The sequence below is a fragment of the Neofelis nebulosa genome, chromosome 10 (assembly GCF_028018385.1).
Source record: "Neofelis nebulosa isolate mNeoNeb1 chromosome 10, mNeoNeb1.pri, whole genome shotgun sequence".
In the NCBI taxonomy this organism is placed as follows: Eukaryota; Metazoa; Chordata; class Mammalia; order Carnivora; family Felidae; genus Neofelis; species Neofelis nebulosa.
Window position 1 is genome coordinate 73,843,428 of NC_080791.1, and position 27,090 is coordinate 73,870,517.

The 27,090-nt window shown below is 52.5% G+C and overlaps 2 protein-coding genes across 2 annotated transcripts in view; one reads left to right on the top strand and one right to left on the bottom strand.

Moving 5' to 3' along the window:
• Positions 1–9,852, top strand: part of KCNC1 (potassium voltage-gated channel subfamily C member 1) — a 45,096-nt gene extending 35,244 nt beyond the window's left edge. The window contains exons 3-4 of the mRNA XM_058688396.1: positions 6,232–6,420; positions 8,460–9,852. Coding sequence (XP_058544379.1) covers positions 6,232–6,420; positions 8,460–8,524 — 254 coding nt within the window. The 3' untranslated portion in view covers positions 8,525–9,852. The remainder of the gene's footprint in view (positions 1–6,231; positions 6,421–8,459) is intronic.
• Positions 9,853–14,758: 4,906 nt separating this feature from the next.
• Positions 14,759–27,090, bottom strand: part of SERGEF (secretion regulating guanine nucleotide exchange factor) — a 237,539-nt gene continuing 225,207 nt past the window's right edge. The window contains 2 exon segments of the mRNA XM_058688397.1: positions 14,759–14,866; positions 14,869–15,114. Of these exon segments, the coding sequence (XP_058544380.1) occupies positions 14,775–14,866; positions 14,869–15,114 (338 nt within the window). The 3' untranslated portion in view covers positions 14,759–14,774.

A 27,090-nucleotide genomic window follows, 5' to 3' on the forward strand; every position in this document is an offset into this window, starting at 1 on the left:
GCTGAGTGAGTGTTAAGTAGCATTTAGTCTATGGAGGAGGTCCCTGTGCCCAGGTCTGGCAGGCTAGCTCAGCCCTGGATGAGCAAGTTTCCCCCGGTCTGAGTGGCCTCGCCCAGTGGATGATTGATTCTTTCTTCCCTGCTGATGCACCCACCACCCCATCCTGCTCCCAACCTGGCTTCATCCCACACCTATGCTGCCTAGTGCAATACCCTCAAGGCCCACTTCTCTGCCCATGGGGGCTTTCCTCCCCCTTCATCTGGCCCCATACCCCTCCCCTTCCCGCTTCCTGGATTCCTGTAGGCACCCAAAAGGAATGTGGTTAGTGTCCTGGGCTGAGCCATGGGTTGGGCAAGGGTCTCAGAGGCTGGAACAGGGGCCCTGAGTGGGGCAAGGCATGGCTCCTGCTCACCAGGTGAGGCACAGGCCAGTGGAAATCTCCCACCCGACCTTTCTGCTCTGGATTAGGTGGACGTTTGACCTCAGGAGCCACTGTCATGGCAAGGAAGATTCCTGGGGCTCTGGGGAGGGTCTGGCCTGGCCTAGCCTCCACCTTCACTCTGGGCCCCATAGGAAGAGCTCAACCTGGGTGACACCACCATGGCGCTACTTGGCCCTTCTGTCACATCCTCTCCAACACTGGATCTGTCAGGATCAGTGCCCCAGGCTTGGGTGCCCAGGCCAGCCTACCAGGGACCCCCAGTCACTCCAGTCAGGCACAGACTCCTCTGTACTCCTAGAAAATGCCAGTTTTCTCCATGTGCTGAGAGCCCACGCACACACACACACACACACACACACACCGAGTACAGACGTTTGTGTTCTGACATGCGCACCAGCTAATCCCAGAGACACAGCTCTCTTCCCGTGCTGCAGCAGACCTGTGAACCCTTTCACTCCTGGTGAATCCCCTGGGCCCCATAGTCACGGCAGCTCTGCTCCGGGGAGCCTCCTTGTTATGGCCCCAGATCTCAGGGACCCAGAGAGCGCTGGCTCAGTCAATCTCTGGCTGAGGAGGGATCTGGGGCCTTTCAAGCTTGCCCTCTGGAGCCCAGATGCCAGCACCCTCCTGCCTTTCTCTCCCCAGCCCCACACTCCGCCCTCCCTCCCTTCCCAAGTACTCACTTCCCTTGGAGGTGCTGTCCTGCTGTCCAGACCTATCCATCGTGGTTCCCAGACCCCTGTGAGCCTCACCACCCCCCCCCCGCCCCAGAACACTCCTCCTCCCTCCAAAAGCTGATGCGTGAGACCCTGATGATCTATCACCAAGGTCTGTGGTCCTCAAGGGGTGGCCTCCCCATCTCTGTATCACTGAGTCCCTTCCTGTTTGCCTCCTTCTCTGCTCGCACCGACACACCTAGATGGGTGTGGGTGTGTCTGTGAGTGAGTGGGGTGGCCAGAGGTGAGGGAGGCCAACGTGGGTGGAGATCTGACCCTACAAGAATTGAGAGAGGTAAGATGCAGCCCCCAAGGCCTTTCCAGCCTCACTCCGCCCCCAAGGGCCATTTGAGTGCTTGGGTTCTCCAATTCCACTTTTAGAATCTGGCTGAAGGCTAAATGCCCGGCTCTGGCGCTTCCCCTACCCCTGACCCCACAGGGCCAGACCCCCCAGGACTCAAGCAAGGCCTCCCAGTCGTATCAACAGCACCCTCCCTCACCTCCACCTCTTGGTCTGTCCTGAGGCTTCAGGTCTGTGTGTCTGTGAGGGATGATCTGGTCTCCTCCTCTGTACCATGGCTAGCATGGCCTCAGTGTTTGGGCGGGGGGGGGGGGGTTCATCCTGTGGGGATCATAGTGCCTCATGGGGGGATGCTAGCAGGGCACCCCACATAGTCAGGGACTGCGTGGGGCTGATGGCCCAGGAGCAGCTGCTTGTCTCCCAGAAAGGGTCTCCCTCCCCCCGTCTGCAGCCGGGGTCCTGCTCTGGAGAGCTCGGAATGCTCCCCCTGTCCTGCCATGTTCATTCACGTGCGTGTCTTGTCCATCTCCGCTCCTGTGATACGGGTTGGTCCTCTGTGGTGCTGCGTCCGGGGCTGCGGGGTCCCACCATAGGTGAGCAGGGGGCTGACAGGGGGGAGGGTTGGCGGCCAGACTCACTTTTTGCCCGTGGGCATGTAGGGCAGCATGAAGTCCTGGAGCAAGCTCCTATCTGGGCTCCTCAGGAGCCACCACTGCAGCCTCTGGGGCATCTGTGGAGGGGGATTCTCCTCCGAGCAGCTGAGTCCGGAGTGCCCCCAGGCCTGGCCCTCCACTTTTTCCCCTGCTGGGCTGCAGTGGGTGCCGGGAGTGGTGGCAGCCCGGGGCGAGGAGGGGTGGGGGCGCGGGGAGGGTCCCAGGGTCGGGCAGAGGTGACCAGGCAGGGTGTGGGCAGGGCCTTTCCAAATGGGCTCACCGAGTTTGCGCTCGTGTTAGAGGGCGGGGGGGGGCAGCTGCGGCCCGGAGGGGGGGGTCCTCGTGGCCCCCAGGTGGGCCAAGGTGGAAGCAGTAGAGAAATGAACCCACTCTGAGGGCCAGGCATGGGTGTTCTTTTCTGTGTTGTTCACATTTTCTCTCTTTCTCTCTCTCTCCACTAATCATGTTTCTCTCTCTCCTCGTTTTGTTGCATGACTTGTGCCAGTTCTCGTGATTATACTCTGCTCGTGTCTCTCACAGACTGTCCCCAGTTAGCCTGGGACTTTTTCCCTGAGCCCCAGCTGGGCAGACCCCTCGGGGCTAAACCCAAGGAAATGCCCAGCAACCCCCACCCTGCCCCAGCCCGGCGTGCGCCCCCTGGCGCCCGCTGCTGGTGTGAACAGTAAGTACATCGGCGGGGCCCGGAGAGCAGGGCAGAAAAGCCGGCCCCGCTGGCTGAGGGCCCGGACACCGGGTTCTCCTTGCTCCAAAGTTTAAAAAAAAATGACCCTCTTGCGGATGCTCATCTATCTCAGCCCATTTCAAAGCCTGGAAACCATCTCCGTGAGACGCTGCCCATGCTGTCATTTCATCATCGCAGGCCGGCGGGTCTAGTGGGGGCCCAGGGGCCTGGGGCCAGGGGGGGCAGGGCTCTGAGCCTTCTGGGGAGCAGGTGGGAACCGGGGCTCCTGGTGGCCATCTCATTCAAAGGACAGGATGGGGGCAGGAGGGTGAGCTGGCACCTCTGGTCTTTTTCAGGGGTTCTCCAGGTTTTGAGAGTTGGCCCCTCCTTGTGGCCTCTCTTCCAGACACCCCTCTGGAGTTGGGGCGGGAGAATGCTCCCAGTTTTCTGAGAGCACCCCAAACCACAGAGTAGGAAGCTGGCTCCTTCACAGAGCAAGACCTAAACACACCTTCCCCTTCAAGGTCATCATGGTTGAGAGAAGAAACAGGCCCCAGGGATATCCTGGAGTCCCTCCAGGGAGAGAAAGGTGCCCAGCTCACACCCACCCAGGATGCCTGATGGCTGCCCCTGCCCCCTGCCCCTGCAGGGAAGACCAGCCCGACTTTGGGCCCCTTAAAGGCCAAGGGAGCTTGATTCTGCAGGGGCGCAGCACTGAGGGGCAGAGCCGGTGGGTGGGGGCTCAGCACTCCGAGCGAAAGGGAGGGGTCTCAGGCTCTACCGCCCACCTTTGACCCGCCCCTGGGCAAGAACTACCCTCTGCAGATATCTCCAGTGACAGACAGATGATGGCCAACAGAGAGACAGCAAGTCCTGGCTCCCCTCCCAGATGGCGATGCTGCCGGGTAGGATTTGCCGTTTTCCCCTTGAGGACAATTTGTGCAGGGTACTGTGGGCCCCAACTCCACATCCTCATCCACCCTCTCCTCCCTGAGATTTCCCCTCTTTCTCCCGCTGCCTTCCTCCCTCAGCCCCTCCCTTGGGAGGGAAGACAGGGGCCGGCCAGAATGGGGGGCAGGCCGGGGCTTGTCCGTGTGCACACGTGTGTGCCCACAGACACGCCCCAAGTGCTAGGCAGCTCCCAGACCCCAGAGAGGCCCCAGTCACGTGGTGTCAGAGTTACCTTGGTAACTGGCCTTTCTGGTTCAGAATAAATCGGGGAGCGAAGCCCCTGGGATTTGTCGAGAAACGCACTGTACGTGAAATGCTTTGCCATCTTGTACGACAGACCTTTTTTTTAAGTTCCAAAATTATGATGGGATTTTTTTTGGATTTGCTTTACGAATAAACCTGATTGGTCCATTTCTCTTTTGACTGACTGCCTCTTTGTAGTGACATGATGTGCACACGGGCCGTGATCCCACCCGCGGGCACGCTGAGTGTGTGCACACGGAGAAGGATCACTTGTGCGTGTAGTTACATGATGTGAACAGGGTCACGGAGGAGGGTCCCCTCTTTAGTCTTTCAGAGAAGTCTCCCCTCGTGTTCACACCCATGTTGGTGTCGTCTTCCCTTGAGGTTCTCTCATCCCAGATGAAGTCTTTGAGGAAGCCCACCGTGGGGACTGACTTGCCCTACCCTGGCCTGGAAGATTCTGCTTTGAGGTCAGAGAGCAAGGGGCAGGCTCAGTCCCCAAGAGTGATGGGCGGGACCCGAGGTCAGACAAGCTACCTCTGCCAGCTCCAGAGACTTCCACGGCTCTGCTTCTGGACTTGGGAGAGGGAGAGCTCCTGTTCTGGCCGTGCTTTGCCCCCCGAATGTTTCCTCAAACCTCTGCCCAGGTTCCTTCTCAGGCTCTCACAGAGGCCAAGACTCCCCTTTACCCACCCGAGTCCATCCGCCGCTGTTGTCTTTACACGTCCATTTGCTCTGCTTTGCCGGGATGCTGCCGTGAGGAGGCAGAGGAATGGGAACCCCTCCCAAATCATGGCCCGCTGTCACTGCCTCATGCATACATCCCTGTTGTGCCTGTGCAAGCTGACCAGGCCCGCTGGGGGCGGAACGGGATGGTGGATACCGGCGTGGTCTGTGTGGGGCTCAGAGCAGACTGAGTGACTAGCTTAAGTCTGTGTGGGGGATGGAGCGGACTAGTTGAATTGGACCTGTGTGGGGAAAGAGAGACGGTGTGGCCAGGCCTGGAACGTGTGGGGTGGGCTATATAGAGTACCAGGTTGAATTTGGAGGAGACTTGGGTGACCGTGAGTAGTCTGGATAGGGGACAGGGCATGCAGAGTGACCAAAGTGAGTCTGGGGACAGAGAAGACTGTGTGACCAGGCCTAGTCTGCATGGAGGGTGGGGCATACAGAGTGACCAAAGTGAGTCTGGGGACAGAGGAGACTTTGTGACCAGGCCTAGTCTGCATGGAGGGTGGGGGATACAGAGTGACCAAAGTGAGTCTGGGGACAGAGGAGACTTTGTGACCAGGCTTAGTCTGCATGGAGGGTGGGGGATACAGAGTGACCAAAGTGAGTCTGGGGACAGAGGAGACTTTGTGACCAGGCCTAGTCTGCATGGAGGGTGGGGGATACAGAGTGACCAAAGTGAGTCTGGGGACAGAGGAGACTTTGTGACCAGGCCTAGTCTGCATGGAGGGTGGGGGATACAGAGTGACCAAAGTGAGTCTGGGGACAGAGGAGACTTTGTGACCAGGCCTAGTCTGCATGGAGGGTGGGGCATACAGAGTGACCAAAGTGAGTCTGGGGACAGAGGAGACTGTGTGGCCAGGCTTGGTGTGTACAGGGGGTGGGGCACGCAGAGTGACCAGGTTGAATCCAAATGGGTCGGGGCAGGATGAGTGATGAGATAGGGTGTGTGTGGAGGACAGTGTGAAGGGTGTGATGCGGTGGGATCCCGATGGGGGTGGGGTGGAGTTGACTGATGGGTCTAGATGGGGTTAGGGAAGCCTTGAGAAGCCAGCTAGATGTGGACGGGAGGCAACCAGGCTCTGGTCAGCAGGAGAGAGAGGTCTGCAAAGGCCACCTCTCTGGACTGGAGTTTTTCTGCGTGTTTGTCTGTCTTCTCCCTGAGCTCTGTGTCTGGCCCCCTACCCATGACGCATCCACACCATCCTGTCTCATCGGCCCTGCCTTGGGCCCTGGGCCAGGCCCCCAGCACCGCACTTGCTGGACCCATCACTAACTCATCTTTTTGCAAACTTTGAGCAAACCCAGGACCCCCTCCTTCCCTGCACTGTGGGCAGCCCATAGGCTGCCTGAATGAGCCGGGGACCCCCAGCCTCCTGCCTCCCTCCATGGTCCACTCACTTTTCTGTCCTCAGGGACAGGCTGCCCTTTGCCAATGCCCCACCTCTGGCCTGTCCCCCTCCCCCACTAAACAGTTTTCAGTGTCTCAATAGCTTCTGCTTATATGTTTGAAGATTCCAAACTGAATGGGGAGGTGGCGAAGGCCGCGCTGGCGAACGAAGACTGCCCCCACATAGACCAGGCCCTCACTCCTGATGAGGGCCTGCCCTTTACTCGCTCGGGCACCCGCGAGAGATACGGACCCTGCTTCCTCTTATCAACCGGGGAGTACGCGTGCCCACCTGGTGGAGGAATGAGAAAGGGTATGTAGAGGAGGCGGGGGGCACTCTGCATCAGCTGGGCCGCCTCGCGCTCCTGCAGATGGGCGGGTGGGGCGGCGGGCGAGGGGTGCTGAGGGGCAGGCAGGCACGCTGAGGGGGGGCAAGGTGCAGAAGGAGCCCCCCCCCCCCCCACAAGGGTTGGCCCTTGGAGTTCTGAGTCTTTTTCTCCCAAGTAGGATGTCAGGCTGGCAGAGAATCTGAGGTCCTGGCAGCTGTGGGTTGGGACTGAGCCGAGGGGAAAGGAAGGGGTGCCGGAATGGGCTGGCTGACTAAGGGGCTGTGACCCTAAGGCAGGGTGTTACCCGGGGATGTGGGAGGAGTCTCGACTCCTCCAGGCTGCTCTGGCAGATGGCAGGTGAGACCCAGAAAGCAAAGTGATCTCCCCTGTCCCTTGGTTGAGGAGGGCAGTGGGGTGGGCCTGGCCTGGCCAGGACCCTGTGGACGTAACCACCCAAGGATGCATGTTCTGGAAGAGCACCATTTAAAGAGAATCTGTAGGCCAGTGGGAGGAGAGGCATGAAGAGAGGTGGCTTCAGGGCTTGGGGATGAGACCAATGTCATTGCAGAGGTAAGATGTGTGCTAGTCAGAATATTGCTAGTGGCAGTTAGAGAACTTGCCAAGAAGGTGAAGCACCACCCCGTGCAGCACCTTCGTTCCCTGGTCACCGCCCCGGGTGTGATCAGCGCCCCCTTGTGGTTGGTGAAGGCTGAGCCCCATAGTGGCCTCTGTTCAAGGTCTCCTTGTTAGCAGACCCTTATCTTAGGCTGACCTCCTGGGGAAAAGATTTCCACTAGAGCTTGAGCATGGGCTGGAGAGAAGCTTGAGGCAGGGGCCCAGAGCACCCTAGCCCCAGGCTTCAGGCATTGGCCTGGAAGGTAGAGGAAGCCATCCTTGACATATCGGACTGGCTGGGCAACTCGTGCATGTCTGGGAGTGCCTCACATGCTCACACGGGATGCATGCTGACCAGAGTGAGCAGGCTGGGCCCGAGGGATAGTTGGTTTTTTAGAGCAATAGTTGGTGTAGACAGTGGCCATTCACAACTGCTCCAGTACTTGAAGTGGTCCAACAATACACAAGGAGAGAACACAGAATTCCAAATAAAGGGCAAACCCAACCCAGAAGAGGAGAGGCAGCCTATATTGAGATGGGGAAGTCCTTCTGGTCACTGGTGCTTAGTGTGCCCACCTGATCCAGTCTGGTCCCTGCTTCCTTGCCCTGCCTGGAGGTCCCTCGGACCCCAGTGCGGCAAACCGCTGCCCGCATGGTGCTGCATGGTGGAGGGCTGTGGGCCTGGGGTGGGCCCATCCTTGGCACCTTCCATGGATAGGCCTGATGCTCCCTTTTGCACCTGGCTTTTTCCTGGGTAGAGGCTCTAGAATACCAGGAGCAGGGGCAGCCCAGGGGAATGAGGGGGAAAGCAGGTAGACTTTGTGGCTGTGCTCTGCCCAGTAAGGTCTCATGGGCTGCCTGTCTCCTTCATCGTCACTATTGGATCAATCTGTGTGGCCTAAAAGAACAGACAGGAGAGTCTCTTTACCGTGCTTCCAGAAGCCCAGGGAGTGTGGGACGGAAGAAGCCCCATCTCCCTGTAGTGGCCAAGGGAGCTCGGCGGCAACCACTGTCCACGGGTGGTACCTGCTCCCCAATCCCACAGAGGCGTGGGGGGCCAGAGTGTTTGGGAGGCACCAAGGGTGAAGTGCCCCCACCCACATCCACCCGGCCCTGCTCTCATGGAGCCATGACAGCGCCGAGGACTTGATTTTCTCAGGATAATTCCAGTGCACAAGCCACATGCAGAGTAGGAGAGTTAGGGACTCAACCCGGTCCCCAAGAGGGAGAAAGAGGCGTGCTGGGCCGGCTCACTGCATGGGAAAACCAAGCCCGCTGGAGAAGAATCTGCCTGCCTCTGCATGCGGCTGTTCTGTCTTTCCTCTTCCTTCCTTAAAAACTAAGTACCAAGCGGGATGGGAAAGCCAAGAAGAGAAGCTCAAGTGTTAATTGTATTCTTTACATACAGATCTTTGCAAAGAAAGCCCTGTCATTGCTAAGTATATGCCGACAGAGGCTGTGAGAGTGACTTGACCAGGCGGCTTGGCCGAGGACACTGGTGGCTATTAAGCATCTGGGTGGACCAGCAGCCCCTCCTCACCCTCGGACAGAGTAAATTCACGCCATGCAGGTTTGCCGGACGAGTCCGAGTGGCCCAGGTCTTGTACTAGGACGGACGTAGCTTTTTCTACGGCCAAATGGTAACTGACCGTAGAGGATTTCTTTTCCTTCTTTTCCTTTTTTTTTTTTTTTAATTTTATTTTATTTGGGGAGGGCGGTGGAGGGGTTCCTTAGCATGACTTGCATGAAGTTAAACAGAAAACCCAGCAAACCAAACCCACCAACCCCCCTGCAACTGTAATGATCACCCTAAACAACAACAACGACGAGAAAAAGGAAAAAGTCCTCTATTTTCTTTCAAAGCTCTTTACTTTTATTACACACGTTGTTGGAGCCAGACTGTAACGGCGTTCGGTAGAAACCTGTACATTTCTGGGGGTGGGAGGAGGGGTGGGGACGGGGAATGGATGGCTTCCCTTTTTGTACACGAGATCGAGAGTCAAGGTTCCAAAAAGGGCAGTCGGTCAGTCATCGGTCATATTGACCTCACCTTCATAGTTCATTTCTCACGTGGAAACTGAGAACTTTGCTCCAAATAGAATTGTGGAAACACGCACTGCTGCTTTCTTCCCTCTCTGTCTGGCATGCTTGTGACCCAGCGGACGTCTCCCCAAGACCCTTGACAGCGGCTAGTCTAGGTTGATTCAATCATCTTCTCGGTGTGTAGATCCAGTGTGACCAGCTTTCATTACAAATTGTTCATAGTAAATAATCAACACCGTACGGATTTTCCAAGTGTTACTTTAGAGCACCAAAAGATCAGGACCACAGGAGGGGTGGCCCTCCTCCACCTTTATTAAGGCACAACCTGGCATTGTATGCAATTTAGTACTTCAGAGTAAAAAACTGCATGCCCAATGTTATGCAAAGCGATTCTAGCATGAAATAAATTTTGTATCATGGTTTCTGTATAGTCTAAAGCAGATTTGTTTTCCTGAAGCAATTGGAGGTTTGCAGAGACCCACTTCTGCATCTTGAATAAATATAGTATTTTCCCAACAGAAACAGAGGACAGTAGCTTGGCTTTGGTCTGATTCTAAAATTAGTGGTGGGGTGGGGGGTGGGGAAGGATGATATTTTTGAAAAACACATGCTTGAGTTGAAAAAAAAAAATGCAACATCTCGAGCCTTCACTGCAGCTCGAAACATTTCCTGGAAAGAGAGCAATGCTGCTTTAGCTCAACACCCTCCCCTCCTTGGGCTCTGGCCCTCAATAATAAAAAGCTGACTTTTGAGATGAAGCACGGGTTTGGGTTTTTATTGCCTTGGGCAGTGTCGTGATTTGGTTCTGCCTGTGATCGGGCCTGCTGTGGCGGGGCTGGGGTGGGGTGAACCTGAACCTGCTATGTCTCGACAACATAGCAAAGTGCTGGCTGTCCTCCCGCTGGGAAAAAAACCAGGCCTTAAGGAAGAAGTTTTGCTCTGGCCCCCGCCTCTGCAGATCCCGTTGGGTCTGGGGAGGAGAGGCAGCTCTCAGAAAGGATGGGGCATACAAGAACCTGACCCTAAAACAAGCACATACTCTAGGGGGTTCACTGACATGGAAACTTCTGTGTGAGTCATGCCATTTTGATGACTCCTTGAATCTGGCCATGTCAGAGCTCCCAGCCCCCTTGCAGACCTTTCAGTCACCTCCCTCCTAGGGCCATTGTTGAATCTGATAGTGGCAGAGGCAGGGGGCTGACCGACAGTTCGGGGTGCCCTACCCAGCTGCACCCTGCTGGCTCAGCTGGTGAGACCACCCATGCATCTCTCTCAGCCTGGAGGCATCTTGAAGGGGAGGAGCCCTCCCTCAGGGGTCTTGATTTGTGACGATTACTCACTTGGCTTCTCATGGGGGATAGAGTGGGGACTGGGGGTTCCTATCCTTTCCTTATCCATTGGAGAATCCAGGAATATTCAGGTGGGAAAATATCCAATGATCATGGTAGTCAACCTCCGAGCCTTTTACAGATGAGGAGCTGAGGTCCACAGAGAATGATCTTCCCAGGGCCAGAAACAAGTGGGTGTCTCTCTCCCATTTCAGTTCCCTTGATGCCCCCAGCATGGCCTGAGTCAGCCATCAGATGGGCAGGTGGGAGGCCGAAGGTGGATGCTGAAGTCTCATCTCACTGTTCCTTGTCCCCTCAAAGCCTTTGCCTCAACTTCCATCCTGTGTGGTCTGGGAACCACGGGCTGGGGGTCGGTGGAGCAGTGAGTACAGTAAGGCCTCTGCCCAAGGGGCTACGCGGCCATAGAGCTGCCAGAGCACACTGTGTATGTCACAGCCATTCATAACTATCAGGATGTGGGAGCCAAACAGCCTCAGCTGCTGCAGGGAAGGTCACGTTCACTGTACCTGGGATCCAGTTTGGAGGAAGTGCCTCTCTGGTGGACTCGAGTGGATTTCACACAAAGCCATTTACAATGTGGGTTTTCCGGGACACACTAGCTAATGGGGAAAGGGGATTGGCATACACTGAGCATCTGCGCGGGGGGCAGCTGGGAAACATTGTCTAATGACAGCCCACAGTAATTCACTCTGCCCATTTTGGAGCTAGAGGACAGGTGCAGAGAGGTAAAGCAACTGGCCCAAAGCCACACAGCCAATGAAAGATGAAGCCAAGATTTTAACCCAGTCAAGCTTGACTCCAGAGTTCAGGTGAAGCTGTCTCAAGCCAACTGGGGCCTTCTTGGGGCAGGAGCAGAATAGATAGGAACACTAGAAAGGCTCATCCTGAATCCCAGGACGCTCAGGACGTGGCTTCCTGCCCTCCTTCATGATGCGTCATGGGTATGACAGAGGGGGGTTTTTCACAGGCCGCTCAAACCTTCTACACACACATCTGGCCACCTCACTCTCCTTCCTGAACACCTGTTGCCCTAGGAGGGAAACTGAAGCTCCTTCTATTGGCCAGCATGCCCCCTGCCCCACTCCTGGCCATCTCTCCTCTTCTCTCACCTCTGTGCCTCAGTTGCTCTGCAAGTCTGAGCCCGTAGCGGTCACACACATGCACCTTAGGACCTGGAACTCCCTCCCTCTATGGTCCCACCACTTCCTAACTTTCCAACTCCCAATTTCCATCCATCACGAGGTCTTGCTTTGGAAGTGGCAGGTGCCTGGGGGCAGGGTGGGAGGCTTGCTTTCCTCTGAGCCCCAGGCCCCGATTCACCTTCGCAAGCACAGTCTCATCTAGTTTGGCCTCCTGGCCTGATGGCCTTCTGGGACTGAAGGTGGTGGGGGTACCAAGGGGAGAGGGGGTGCCTGTGACCACGAGGGGAGAGCCTGTGGTAGGTCGGTGAGGACGCAAACACCCCACGAACACCTGGAATGTGGTGACCACACACAATCACTCCAGAGGCCAGGACCAAGAGCTGTGAGCACATGGCGGAGCTCACTCCCCTCTTCTTTTTCCTTCCCCCTCCCCTTACGGGAGGAATAGAAAGGCCAATCTTCGTCTATCAGAAAAAAAAGTAAAGAAAACGAGTGGGTATTTACTCAAGTTGGCTTCTATGGCCCATTAGCTAACCAGGTGGGGGATGCTGACATTAACTCTCAGCTGGTCATAATCTGCACAGCACAGTTATCACACACTTGTAAGAGATAAGCACAGAGGACAGGTGGGTGTGAGGGGATCATGACCCCCTCATTTAACCTCCCTACCCCCTTGGTGGCCCTGAAGGTGTACACACCAGTTCGTTAACATTTACCGGGCACTTCCTCTGTATCAGGGCCCATCTTTGGTGAAGGGTTCCAGAACCGACCAAGACCCGATCGCTCACTCTCGAAGAGCTGAGGGTCTGTTTGGAATGAGGGGCTCGGACATCTACAAATCTGAGGATGACCATGGGAATCAAAGGGCCCAGAAAAAAATCTGGGCGACCCTGTGGACAGCCCCTTGAGCTTTCAGGCACTCATCAGATCCAGTGAACGGGCCTAGAGAAAGCCTGTCTGCCACTGCAGGAAGGGCAGAACGGAGGGACTTCTGGTGACAGGGCTGTCTGTGGTGGCATCTAGTACCAGGGGCCATTCGCTCTTCCATGCGTGGATTATCAAGAAGGGTCTGAGTCACGTTCTGAGCCAGCACCCCTGACCTTGTTTCAGGCTGGGAAGGAGCCCCAAGACACTTCTTTCCTGTGCCCACAGGTGGCCTCAGGAGAGGCACTAGGGCTCAGCAGTAGAAGATTTGGAACTGGGGTTTCTTTTATCGGAGCTGAGGGAGGCAGGAGGGAACTCTGAACTGGCGTGCTGTGAGCTCACGTGTGTCGGCTGCTCGTGAGTAGAAAGCCTGTCTGGGAGGTGTGGGCCTGAGTAGTCTCCAGTGTGGGACTGCTTTCTGGACTGTGTGTAGGACGGCGGCGGGCAGCCCGCAACTGTGGGCTTGCTCCAGTGTGGTCCTCTCTGGACCATCCAATTTCTCCAGATCCGAGGGTATGGGAACCTTGGCAAGACCAGATCAGAGTGCACAGATGTCCTTCTTCCCACTGAGGAAGTGCTTAGAGGCTGTCGTAGCCTCTGCTGGTTCTGGGAGGTGGGGGACCAAGGCCTTTGCTGGCCAGGGCAGTGCTGTTTTTTGGGTACAGTATCGGGAGCAGGACTCCATGCACGGGTGTTCAAGGTCAGCCAACGGCTGTGGATGATGTCTAGGTTCAGGCCTGGGGAGCTCAGGATTATCTTCATCCCCACTCCATTGAGCTGAACCCACTCCTGATCCCAGGGTTGAGCCTCATCTGCCCACCCTGGTCTGGCTCAAGGCCTGGGACGGGTCACCTCCCAGTCAGGACACTGAGTCAGGAGTGAGGTGTGTGGTCCCTTCCCCTTTTTAGGCCTCTTGTTTTCCCACATGAATAATGAAAATGTTGGATAAGACCAATGGTTTTCAAAACTTTCTTAAGGAACCCTTGTCAAGTGAAATCTTATGTGGAGCCCAGTATATAATATAAATTAAAATAAAGCTGCTGTGAATAAGGTGGAGAGTGTGGGCCCAGATCTTTGTCCACATGGCTTCCTTTCATCCATAGACCGCCAGGTGGCCACCGAATTCTCAGACTTCTAGGGCTCTAACAAATGCACTTTGAAGGCCACTAGGCGAGAAGGTCATTACAGGTCCTCCAGCTCTGATATCTTGGGAGTGTAACTTCCTGTAAGCCACCGTAGTCTAGCCCTCACAGGCCCAATCCTCTCCTGAGTCCCAAAGGGAAGGTGGTGTGGGATGGGCCACTAGCTAGCTGGTGACACTGCCACACAGTCCCCAGGGAAAGCTGTTTCCTGAGGCAGCAGAAAGGTGCTATGTCCCCCAAAGTCACAGCTGCCACCTGGGGAGGCCTGGGGCCTGTGGTCTGGCCTACACCCCATTTTACCTCCTCCTCCTCCTCCAGAGGCAAGGAGGGCTAAGAGGCAGATGTCAGGGGTTAGGGTCAGACCCCCCTTCCTATGCTGCAGCCTGTCCCTCACCCGAAACTACACAGCTTGGCAATTAGTCACGCAGACCAGCTCCAGAGTGCTGCCTGGCTCGGATGAAGACACCCATCCTCTGAGAGTTCACTGGTTCTAGATTCTGTTGTCTGTTCCAGGTGCCTCCTCTGTCGGGTCTTCCCAGAAGTCCTACCTCTTCCTCCACTTATTCATCTCCACTTCCTACCCCCCCACCCCCCCATCCAGGGCCTTCTCTCCTCTAGTCACCAAGACAAGAACTCCTTCCCATCCGAGTGTCCACCTGCAAACTAATCCTCGAATCAGTAAATTAATGCTCCAGGCGCTGAGAATAAAACCTCAGGGAGGCCTTTGGTTGCTCTGAGCAAGGCCTGGGAACCGTTTCTCTTGCCGAATCAAAGGCTGCTGGACCAAAATAACCACGGGGGATGGGGCTGGGTATTCCGTCCCCACCAGGTAAAGACAGGCTGGAGCTGCTGTTTTCCATGTCCTTTGGGGATTCCGGTTTAAATATCGCTTAGGGGCCAGACTCCCCAGCCATGCAACCAAGTGAGGTTCTTGTTATTGCCCTCAGGGGGGGTCCTGTTCCCATCTGCTGGGCAGGAAGGATGTCTGTCTCCTTGAACCCCAGACGCTGAGCCGGCCGCCTCCCATTGTTCTGGCCTGTGGTCAGCCCCCCTTCTCAGGCCGACCACACAACCTGACCAAGCAATTCTCTGGGAACACTTTGGGTTGGAAAAAATCACTTTATTAAAGGGCCTCTGTCACAAGCCCCCCATCTCTGGACCTGTCAGATAGGCTTTCAGTAGAAGTTTCTGGTTGTCTTTCCTTCCAGTTTCTCTGTCCATGGCTTCCTGAGATTTGGCACTCTCAGCGGCATCTGGGGAAGGGCCAGTGACCTTGGGGTGCTGGCCCAATGCAGGGAGGACTGGCAGCTGGCAGAGCGCCAGGGAGTGGCCAGCCCCACAGCCCACAAGGAGTCCCAGTGACGACTGCAGAGATGGCACAGGCTTCGGGGCCCAGATGTTGGCTTCGGAGCCGTCCCCGCACATGCCGTGCTCGTTCCAGCCCCAAGAGTAGCACGTCCCTCCTGTGGAAAAGAAAAGACTGCTGTAGAAGTGGCTTTGAGAACAGGGGTCAAACAATCAACCTGGGGACACGGGTAATATCCTAAACCCCGGTTTCCACGTGACAAGACCAAAGCTCAACCGTACTTGGTGGCTTGCCCGCCACCCTTGCTTCCACCCTGCCCTCCCGAGCCTTCCCAGTGTTTCTCACTCCTGCCACCCCACTGCTGTCCCTGTCCCAAACCTGGCCTTCCTCCTTCCTTCACCGTAACCTCCTCCCTCCCCCCCACCCCATAATCCAAGACCTGCCGACTCTTCCTCCAGAGAAATAGCTCAAATCCTTCCATCTCTCCATTTCTACTGCCTTCCCCTTATCCTGGCACCATTCTCCCGCGCTGGGCCGTGCCGACAGCCAAGGGACTAACTGGGCAGCTCACCATCTGCCCCAATCTTCAAAGAGCGTCTAGATGATCTCTGACGACTGCAAATCTAATCACATCACTCCCCTGCTTAAAAGACTTCTGTGACTTCCAATGCCCTTAAAGGCCTTTCTTTGGCCTGTGAGGCCCTGAGTGACCAGGCTCCTGACCACCTTGCTGCCCTCCCCTTACTCTCCCCCCACCTCACTACGTTCCAAAACCCCTGCCTTCTTTCCATTCCTTACATATGCCTTGTGGAGCCTTCTTTCTCTTGAGGTCCTCTTTTTAACGGGCTCCAGACCTCCTCATCTTTTAAATTCAAGTTAAATGTCGTTCTGAGGCCAGATTCCCTGGCCACTCGATCTAACTTAGATTCTTGATATTGCCCTTGGACTTCACCCCCACGGGGGCCCTCGCACTTTGTGGTGGATAGATGACTTGTGTAGTCACGTGTGTACTGTCCCCTCCTCACTAGCCGATGTGCTCTACAAGGAGGGAAAGACCACGTACGTTTCATTCACTGCCGCATCTCTAGCCTGGTACACAGCTGGTGCTCAATAAGGGCTCGTTGATGAGATAAAAGATTGAATGAACACAGTCATACAGCCAGAGTCTCTAGACCAGCATGATGCCCCCACACATCACAGCATCTCTTCCTAGGTTTAGACCCTTTCCTAGGGCCTAAACTCACTCGTGTTTTTTGTAGTCATTAAAAATTTTTTGCCCCCAATTTATAAAAATAACACATCTTCCTGACAAAAAAAAAAAAAAAATGAAAAATACGGATGAGTGTAAAGAAAAAAGCAGACTTTGATCTTGGCACTACTATGAATATTTTAGATAATCTCTTTTAAACCTTTAATTTGTGAAGTTTGTAAATATTTGTGTATATTTCGTTCTGCTTTTGTCCCTTACTAACACAAATATTTCTGCACAGAACTGCAAAGGATTCAAAAAGAAAATTAAAAATAATTTGTTTGAAATTTTGAAATAGTTCAATATGCAGAAAGATACAAGAAATAACTTAGCAGAAAGAAACATACTCCATCCAGATTTAGAACATTCGTCAACATATCTGCTTCAACGCTTCCCTTAAAAAAAAGAAAATATACCAGTAAGATAACAGTTTAAGCCCTGCTTCCCGTTCTTGCCCTCCAGCCATTTCTCCTCCCAGGAAGGAGCCACTATTTTGAAGTTGGTGTTTGCTACTGCTTTTATACTTTCTACACATATGTCATTAAATGCCATGTAACATTTTTAGTCTGTTTTAAAGATTTATATAAATAGTGTTGAAATATCTATCTTTATAACACGTGCCCTTTACACTCAGTATTCTTTTTGGAAATTTATCCGAGCTGACACAGATCAAGTTCGTTTATTTTAACTGTGCTCAGTATCCCCATATGTATAAATCTTATTTGACTTATCCATTCCCCTTCTGATGGACAGTTCTTTGATGATGATAATTGTTGCTATCTTCTTACACAATATATAATGTACAATATCATGTACTTCAGAGTAATATTGTCGCTATTGTAAACAGCGCTGCCATGAACACCCCTGAGCACGTCTCCCTGTACGGAGACGCGTCTGTGCAGGGCCGGTCCCCAGACGTGAGTGGAGTGGAGCCACACGTTTAGATTTAGATACGGCTAATAGCTGCCACAATGGCTGCAGTTACTTCCCGTCCCATCAGCGATGGATATGAATGTTTCCCTCTATCTTTACCTTCGCACTCTTGCTATTCTGACAAGTACAATGAACGAATCTGCATTTCCCCGACTACTAGTGAGAGGGAGCTTCACTTCATTTATAGCCCTGAGTCGCCTCCTCTTATGAATTGCCTCTGTACATTCTTGCCTGTTTTTCTCTTTGGCTGTTTGTCTTTTTTTTTTTTTTAATCGATTTGTGAGTTTTCTTGATGTATTATTTTCTACTTTTTTGCTATTCTATACATTGTGTCTTCTCCCACACGTCCATGGCATGTCTCTTCACTTTGCTTATGGTATCTTTTATTAAACAAATTTCTTTAAAATGACTGTCTGATTGTCCATTATGGAGATTCAACAATTTCCTTAACCTGTATCCTATTAACAGATATGCAGGTTGTTTCGAGTTTTTCATTATTTTGAATAACTTGAATAATATTCCTGTGAGTATCTTTGCACATGCATCTTTTTCTACCTAATTGCTTCCCTCAAATTAGATTCTTAAAATGGGGATTCCTGGTCAACTGGTATCAACATTTTTGAGATTCCTGAGTACTGTTTTTAATGCTTCCACAATATTTTTCAGAAAGGCCACCTGAATACAACTATGGCAATCTGTGGAAGTTTCCGCTTTACGCCAGCATTGCCAGTATTTAGTGCTCATTATAATGTTTAAAAAATCTTTTCTAATTTGAAGACACAAAAAGATTTCTCATTGTATTGGTACATTATTGCCATCAAAACTGAAAAATAAGGGGCGACTCTGTGGCTCAGTCGGTTAAGCGTCCAACTTCAGCTCAGGTCAGGATCTCATGGTTCATGGGTTCGAGCCCCACGCCAGGCTCTGTGCTGACAGCTCCAAGCCTAGAGCATCCTTGAGATTCCGTGTCTCAGTCTCTCTCTGCCCCTCCCCTGCTTGCACTCTCTCTCTCTCTCTCTCTCAAAAATAAATAAACATTAAAAATTTTTTAAAAACCTGAAAAGTAATTCTTACGTTACTCAGATATTTGTATTTCCTCTTTTGTGTATTGTCTGCTTCATATCTTTTTCCTGTTTAGTATACAAGGGTTTAAGTGCTCAGATCCAAGAGCCAGATGGCTTGGGTTCAAATCCTAGCTCTTCTATTTATTAGCTGAGTGACCTTGGGCAAGTTACTTAGTGTCTCTGTGCCTCAGTTCCTTCATCTGTTAAATGGGGATAATAGTACCTTTATCATAAAGTTGTTTACAAGTGTTAAATGAGTAAGTAGGTGTAAAATACTTAGAATGGAAGTTGCCACATAGTATTATGTAAATATTTGTTATTGTTAAGAGCCTTCTTAAGAGCCTTCTTGTTATGTTAAGAGCCTTCTTGTTTTAAAGATTTTTATTTTTAGAATATTCTTTCTCTGCCATATCTAGCACAAATATTTTTTTCCTAGTTTGACTTAAAACTTTGTCTTGGGTCTTTTGATATAAAACATAAGCTTTATGGTTCTTTGTAGTAAACTTCATTGATCTCTTACAATTTCTTCTACTGCTTCTAAGAACTGAAAGCCCATCCCTATCTGGATCAGAATGTATTCTTTTTGATTTTTCAACGATCTTATTTACTTTTCTATCTTTACATTTCACCCTTTCTCCACTGAAAATCTGTTTCCCAGACCACTCTTCCACAGGGGGAGGCTGGCTGGCCAGGGATTACCCTTCCTTTCCCTTTTCCTTTTCCCTGGTAGGAAGGCAATCACTGGCCAAAAGTTTGGGTTTGGGGAAACACAGATGTCTCCCTGTTTGGCCCACGAGCGAGGAAATGCACACAGAGAAGATGAGCCCCGGGCCGCAGCTCCTATGGTTACGCAGGAGTTTCGGCCAAGTTGACGTGAGGCACAAAGTGGGAGAGTGGAAGAGGCTTGGTACCTTTGGGCCCTGCTCGGCACCTGGTGTGGGCTTCGCGCCCGGGCCTGGTGAGTGGCACCAGCTGACGGTCAGCAGGAATGGGGGTGGGAGGAAGGCAGAGCTGACCTACCACCAGGACGCGGCACAACGGGCAGCTGGCAGGTCCCTCTCCTCCTGCCAAAGGAAACACGCTCTGAGGGGCCGGGGTAGCCAGAGGCCTTGAGCCAGGGCTTTCATGCCCACTGGGTCGAGAAGTCTGGCAAAGGGCCAGAAATTTCTTCCCCCAATACTTCCAAAGAAGCCTACTCCAAGTCAGGTGCTTTATATTCTTTATCTCATTTAATTCCAACAACCCTGTGAGGCAGCCATGTTTCGTAGATTATTCTCGTTTCGTAGAGGATGAGGCGAGGCACTAGAAACCAGGAAGTGCGGCTCCAGAATCTGCACTAACTTTGCATATTATATACCAGGGCTTGCCAAATTTATTCTAAAAAGGCAGATAGTAAATATTTTAGGTTTGAGAGCCTCATTTGGTTTCTGTTGCATATTCTTCTTCTTTATTATAACCCTTTAAAAACCATTCGTAGCTTGCAAGGCCATACGAAACAGGCCATAGCTCAGACCCGGCCTGCGGGTCACACTTTGCCAGCCCTTGGCATACATATACAATGTCCACTATTTACTGTGGACTGTGCTCCGCTGTCCCGGGTCCCACACTACCAAATGGCTGCGCGATAATGGTACTTCTGTCCCCATCTACGTCATAAGGTCACTAGGAGGAGGACTGCATAAGTGGACATGCCCCAGCACAGTGCCCGACACACGGTGACGGCCCACACCCACGTATGACGCAGACCACAGGAAGGGGAGGAAAAGGCTTTAAGAAAGGCCGTGCCAGTGTCAAATGGCACGGAGGAGAGGATGGGCACCAGCAGATGGGAAGGCATGGGTGGAACGACACGAAGTTTGGGGTTTCTGAACATTTTAAACAAACTTCCTATGTAAAAAACAAAAACAAAAACAAAAACCAGGCTGCTGAACTTCGAAAGTGAAGGATGAACTGTGCCTTGGGGCGCCTGGGTGGCTCAGTTGGTTAAGTGTCTGACTTCGGTTCAGGTCATGATCTCACGGTTTGGGAGTTCGAGCCCCGCGTTGGGCCCTGTGCTGACAGCTCGGAGCCTGGAGCCTGCTTCGGATTCTGTGTCTCCCTCTCTCTCTGCCCCTCCCCCACTCATACTCTGTCTCTCAAAAATAAATAAACGTTAAAAAAAAAAAAAAGAAAGATGAGCTGTGCCCTGAACAAAAGGGACTCTCAGCAAGACCTTTAAGTACTGAAGCCCCTCCAGCATTTGAGAATTGGTTTCATATGCCCCCCCAACCAGCCTCATTTAGGGTCTTTTTAGGGACACAGTGAAGGTGGGAAGGCCCTCTGGATTCAGCAAGCTGCTACTACGCAGGCCCTTCTCATGCAGAAGTGAGAGGAAGGAGAATGGCCTATGGTAGGCCTCTCCCTAAGCTAACTGGAATGTGGAACACCCAGTTTTCAAAATAGGTAGGTTATAGGCTCATTCCTGGCTTTACAGAGGGCTCTCTGCAGTGTGCACCTGTTACTTACCAGGTCCTTGAGGAACTGAAACCCACCTGATTGATCCAGACCTGATTTACTGGCCCTGAGGTACATGGCTGGGCCTTGGGTGGAGAGCCCACAGTTACTGGGATTCCCTAGCCTCTTAAGACTTCAGGCCCCCTGATCATGGGGCTCAATGGAGTTGGCCTCATCCAGGCCGTGACAAGTGATGGGCTTGCAGCCCACCACACTTGCGTCAGCCTAAGAGCCCTGCAGGCAGCGGAACCCAGGGACTGGCAGGGTCCTGGCACAGGCTAGACACAATACTCAAATCTGTTCAGGCCTCGTGGCACCTGCCTGAGCTACTTGGCAACCTGGGTCCTTAGAGGGCCTTATGGTGCTGGGATTACAGCCCAATGCTAGGGAGGGGGACACATTTCTGCTGGAGGGCCTTGCCTAAGAGGGGCAAACACCCGAGCATGTGTGATAGAGCTAGTGTGGTAGAGCTTCATTCTGAACCACGAAACGAAGACTACATTTCCCAACCTCTCTTGCAGCTGGGTGTGTGAACGAGCTGTAAGCCAAAATGTTCTGTAATAGCTATGGCGCCTTGCCTTCAAAGACAGATGGCATGTACCCATTGCCCCTTCGTCTATCTTCTCACTGGGAATGTGGATGTGATGGCTGGAGCTCTAGCTGCCATCTCAAACCATGAGAAAGAAGGCTATCACCTAGGGATATTACTTCCCAATTGCATACTAATGTCACTTAATCCCCACAGCAACCTCCATTTATGACTCCGGTGTTATGATCTCCATTTTACAGATGACGCAACTAGGCTCAAAGGGTGAAAAAACTTGTTGATGGTCACACAGCCATGCTGAGCCAGAACTAGAATCCCTGACTCCCAAGCCTCAGGCTCATTCACGAGTGCCAAACTGTGTGAGAATGTAGTAACATCACCGAATGGTTAGTGTATGCCAGGCCCTGTGATGAACACTTAGTTTGCTGAATCTCCACAACAAGCCTGCAAGGTAAAATCTAACATTATCCCCGTTTTCCAGAGAGATGCCGTGAACCGTGCAAGGTAAGAAGCAGAACTGGATTCTAGCCTGGGCATTGGGAGTCCAGGGCCTCTTCTGTTAATATACTATCCTCTCTAGCGAAAACCCTGCTTCCCGGGTAATTAGGAAAAGGTACAGAGTAGCAGCCCACCTGTGTGGGGGACAAGGTCAGCGGTGGAAGGCAGGAGCCATAGCTGGTGAGAGAAGCACTCTGCAGGAAGCACGGACCTCACTGAGCCCTTGTGAGCATTGGGGCCCAGGCCCGGGGAAGCCGCATAGGGCCCTGCCCCTCCTGCATCTAGTGGGCTGGGGAAGGGAGGAAGAATGTGGGCAAAAAGTCAGGCAACTAATGGTTCCCCTTGTCTCCTGTTAAAGGCCTCACAAAGACCTAGAGCATCAGGAGGGGCTGGTCTTCTGCAATACCAGGCAGAGAGAGAAGGACGGGTGAGGTATGAGTAGCCTCACAGAGAAGGCTCTGGATTCAGGAAGCTGGTAAATGTCATTGTGGCCGCAGCTGGCCTTGGAGCTAGGTAAATTTGGGAAAAACTTCTGGGTGTCCAGCCACCAAACTCACGTGGATCCCACCCCTTTGGCAATAATTGCCAGGGTGATCCCTAGGGTCCTGCTGTGAGCAAGGAATGGCAAGGGAAGAACCCAGAATTCAGGCCTCCTATGGTGTTTTGGGTCTAGTTCAGGTCCTGACGCTCTCTTGCCTGGACAATTACAACAGCTACTCTATCCTTTACGCAGAGGCAGGGGCCTGGGTGGGGGACTCAGGCTGAAGCACAGCAAGGACTAGGTCCTCCTGTGGACAACCTCCTGTCTCCTGCCACCAAGGTGACCAAGACCAGGACTCTCAGCTGGCTCTCCAAGCCCTCTGTCCCTCTTGGCTGCATCACCCCTCTTTCCCAGTGCTCTGTGCCAGCCCCGCAGGCTTGGCCGCAGGCAACAGCCCCGGCCATTGGCACGGGCCCTCTTATGGTGGGCAGAGTCTGGGCTGAGACAAATCAAGAGTCCCTCCCCGAATTCACCCAGGCCTTTCAACAGTCATGATTTGCTCAGGCAAGTCCATTTATGTGGAAGCTCTTCTTCCTGGCCCTGTGCTGGACACAAGACCTAGATGAGGAAAATTTAGTTTCTGCCCCGGGGCTCCCGGTCCACTGGGGAAGACGACCAAGAGAAGGATGATTATGGGGATCAATGGCATGTGTGCACAAGGAGCCACACACAACAGTGTTCACTGCAAAAGACTGCGGGAAGCCCCCAAATACTCATCTATAGAGAAGTGTTTAAAGAAAGGATAGTGGCTCAGTCGGTTGAGCGGCCGACTTCGGCTCAGGTCATGATCTCGTGGTCTGTGAGTTCGAGCCCCGCGTCAGGCTCTGTGCTGACAGCTCAGAGCCTGGAGCCTGTTTCGGATTCTGTGTCTCCCTCTCTCTGACCCTCCTCCATTCATGCTCTGTCTCTCTCTGTCTCAAAAATAAATAAACGTTAAAAAAAAAAAAATTAAAAAAAAAAAGAAAGGATGGCTCGACCCTACTACCCAGCTACTAAAAGCAATGAGATAGCTTTCTATGGCCTGACATCAAGATATCTAAGACATTCTAGAGAGAAAATCAGTTGCAGAACAACACAGAGTATGATTCAATTTATGTAGATCCCCTATATATTTCTATAGGTACAGATCTTGAAGAATACATCCCCAACTGTGAACAATCTCTGAGCAACAGAGGGAGAAATGGAGGGGAAAGGTGGCCAAGATTTTGTCGTTTGTTCAAATACTTTAAGAAGTAGTAACAAAGGATGATGATTTAAAAAAGAAAACACAAAATTATAGCTTACTTGACAATAATATATTTTAAAAAATAACAGTATTCCTAAGGGACAGAGGTAGCATAGAGGAGAGGACGGTATGTTCTGTTGGGGAAAGGAGATGGGTGTCACTGAAAGTTTCAGAGGTTCATTCTTAGCTGGGTTTTGAAGGATGAGTAGGAGTTAACCAATTTTTTTTAAGGTTTATTTAACCTTTTTTTTTTTTTTAGCATTTATTCATTTTTGAGAGAGAGAGAGAGAGAGAGAGAGAGAGAGAGAGAGAGAGAGAAGGCAGGGGAGGGGCAGAGAGAGAGGTTGACACAGAGCTTGAACTCATGGACCTGAGTTGAAGTTGGATGCTTAACCGACTGAGCCACCCAGGCGCTCCAGGAGTTCACTAGTCTTAAATAGAGGGTATCCATTGAAATCGGCCCACTCTAAGCTGCTTTCATTGATCCCAGTGTCATCCTTTTGCTGCAGAAGTGAATGGTGGCTGAGCGTAGGGCTGGGTCCCACTGGGCTGTGGGAAGGCTATTAATTTCACTTTGTCTGAGCTCCTAGTACCCAGAATCCTCTAAGCATACATACCACACCCCTCCTGGTTCTACAGGTATTTATATTTGCACTTGTCTCACCAGTCTGTGAGCTGGGATTGGAGTTGGGTGCTGAGAACAGGGCACACTCATCAAGTAGTCCTTAGGCACATGGGACAGGCACTCAGATTATGTATGCATCTAGTCTTTCTGAGCCCCCTGTTCTGTCTAGAGAGTAGCAAGAAGGGGAACATCCCTAATGCTGAAATTGGGTGCCATCAACCTCAGTTGTATGCCTGGTTGCTTGCCTTTATTCCCTCGTCTGTGGCCAGAACTGCCCGCTGGCCATAGGCCTCAAGAACAGAGAGCTGCAAGTCTCTGTCCCCAGTCACACTGCCCAGAAAAGCAATTCCTACAGAGAATGGCCATGAGAATGGCTGTGAGGACAATGGCCTCACAGGGCCAGGCTGAGGGAAGAGGCATTGACAGTGCAGGACCCTTTCAATAACCAGTCTATCCATCACTCTCCAGGGCCCATGACGCCCTCAGGCAGGAGCTGAGGCAGCAGGAAAGAGCCGTTCCAGAATCAGAAAGTGGAGCTGCTCACCCACAGAATCACTCTAGGGAAGTTTTGGGATTGTGGCCCAAATTGCCTCAGGGAAGGCTGTAAGTGGAAGCAGGCTGGCCTAGGGGCCCTTCCAGACCAGGATCCATGGAAGTGCTGAGAATGCATTGAGAAGGGGAGATGGGGTGAAGGCTGAAAGCAAGGAGGAGGAGGGCTGGGTGTCTACATGGAAGAAAAGATAAGGGCCTCTGGAAGAAGGAATTAGGAAGGTAACATTCAAAACATAGCCAGAACCAGCCACTTCTCACCAGCCCCATCACCTCATACTAGAACTCTGAGGGCTTCCTACTGGTTCCTCTGCTGCCTCTATTGCCTCTCGTCATCTGTCCTCCACACAGAGCCTGCGTGATCCCATTAAAACCCAAGTCAGACGTGGCACTGCTCTGCTCAGAATGCTCCAATGGCTTCTCCTCTTACTCAGATAAACAACAGCTTCCTCTCCGACCTCAAGTCCCATGTGTTCCACCCTACTGACATCAGAACAGCTACACTGACTTCTTGTTCCTCAAACAGTAATCACCTCAGGGCCTTTGCACTTGCTATTCCTGCTGTCTGGAATGCTCTTGCCCTGATATCCACAGGTTCATTCCCTCATGTTGTGCACGTATTTGTTCAAATGCCACCTTATCTATCTGAAAGGCCTTCCCTGACGACTCTGTATGAAATAGCGGTCTACAACCCTCCCCATCTCTGTCTCCTCATCTGCTTTATTTATTTATTTTTTTACTGTTTATCTATCAGCTCTTCAAAAGAAGGGACTCAGTTTTGTATGCTGCCATATCCCAGCACCTGAACAGTGCTCAGCACCTATTAGTACTCAAATACCTGTTGTGGGAATGAACAAACAAATGAATAAATGAATGAGCCAACAAACGAATGAACTGAATGAATAAATGGCCAGTGAGATAACAGAGCTGCTTCGTTCTCTCCTGAAGGGGTAAAAGAGAACCTGAGGATGTGGGGAGGAGATGCCATGGGTAGGCCGACTGCAGCTCACTATCAGGAAGAAGGCTGGGATGGCTAGGAGGCTGCCCAGAAGAGCAGCAGGTGGTCTTCTGCTGGAGGTTCCGAGCCCCCAGTTGGCACGGGCCCTCTTACGGTGGGCAGAGTCTGGGGTGAGACAAAGCAAAAGTCCCTCTGGCCATGGAGAGCTTGTGTGGCGGTGTGGGTGGGTGTAGATGTGTATGAGAGGGAGGAAGGTGAGGCCGAAAGCAGGCCCCAGGCCTTCAGGCTGGCTCCCTCCGACAAGACAGACGAATGGCCTTGGTTCAGATGATAAACAGAAACGTACTGAGTTTCTGGGTTTACCCTCATCAGTCTTATTCTGAGGCTGCAATGTTGGGGCTGCTTTAGAACCTCTTTTAAAACCCCGTATCTCAAAAAGTTGTCCAGTTCTTTGTCAGTCTCTGTCCCGTTGCATAAGAGGAAACTGAGGCCCAGAGCGGGGCAGTATTGTGCTGAGGTCCTCACCTACACACCTTCCCACTGCTCTCCGCCTCTCCCTTTGCATCACTTCGGGCACCGCATGTGATGGTTGGAGCAGCTCAGTGAGGAAGGTATTTGGATCAACACTGCATGGAAGAGAACATGAGAGTCTGGAAGAGGTTCAGAAACAGCTCAGCTGGGAGAGGCAGAGGCCAGCCTTCTGCCCCCACTTCCCCCCACCCCGGAGCAGGAGGTGCTGGGGCTGCCGTGGCCACATTTTCCCAGTCACCTGCGCAGAGAGCGTGCCGTGGCACGTGGCACGTTGGCTCCACTGGGTGACTATTCTTAGATCTAGGGAGCTAGGAATGATGGATTTAGAACTTACGAGGTGGAAACGTGTTGGCCTGTTTTATAAACAACTGAAATCCTCCCCCCAGACTGTCTTTCTGAGTGCTGTGTTCTCTGTGGAACTGCTGGCTTTCTGGGCTTCCTGGCTGCACTGAGAGAGGGAAGAGAAAAGGCAACTAACCCTCTCGAGGGCCTACTATGGCCACGGATGGTGCCAGGGCTTTTGCATGACTCCATCCCGTTGAACAGAGCAGCCCTGGCAAGACGGTATTGGGATCACACTCTGTGATCACAGAGAGGTCCTGAAATGAGTAGGCCTGGTGTGCAGCCCAGTCCTGCCAGCAGGGGTCTGGACCTGGTGGGTGCAGTGTTAAGGGCACAGGGTGGCAGCTCTGGAGTTCAATTCCTGGTAAGCGTTTCAAGTACTACGATTTCTTCACTGGAGGTGACAAGCTGCTGGCCTGTCCTCACAGCCACCCAGGGACCCTCCTCTCAATAGGTTCCAGGTTGCCATCATCCCTTTTAAGTGTGTTCCCAGAGCTGGCCACAGCTCTCTAGAGACAATACACCCCTCTGGACGTATACCTTGTCCTGGAGGCGGCCTCTATCAGTTTAGCCAAGGC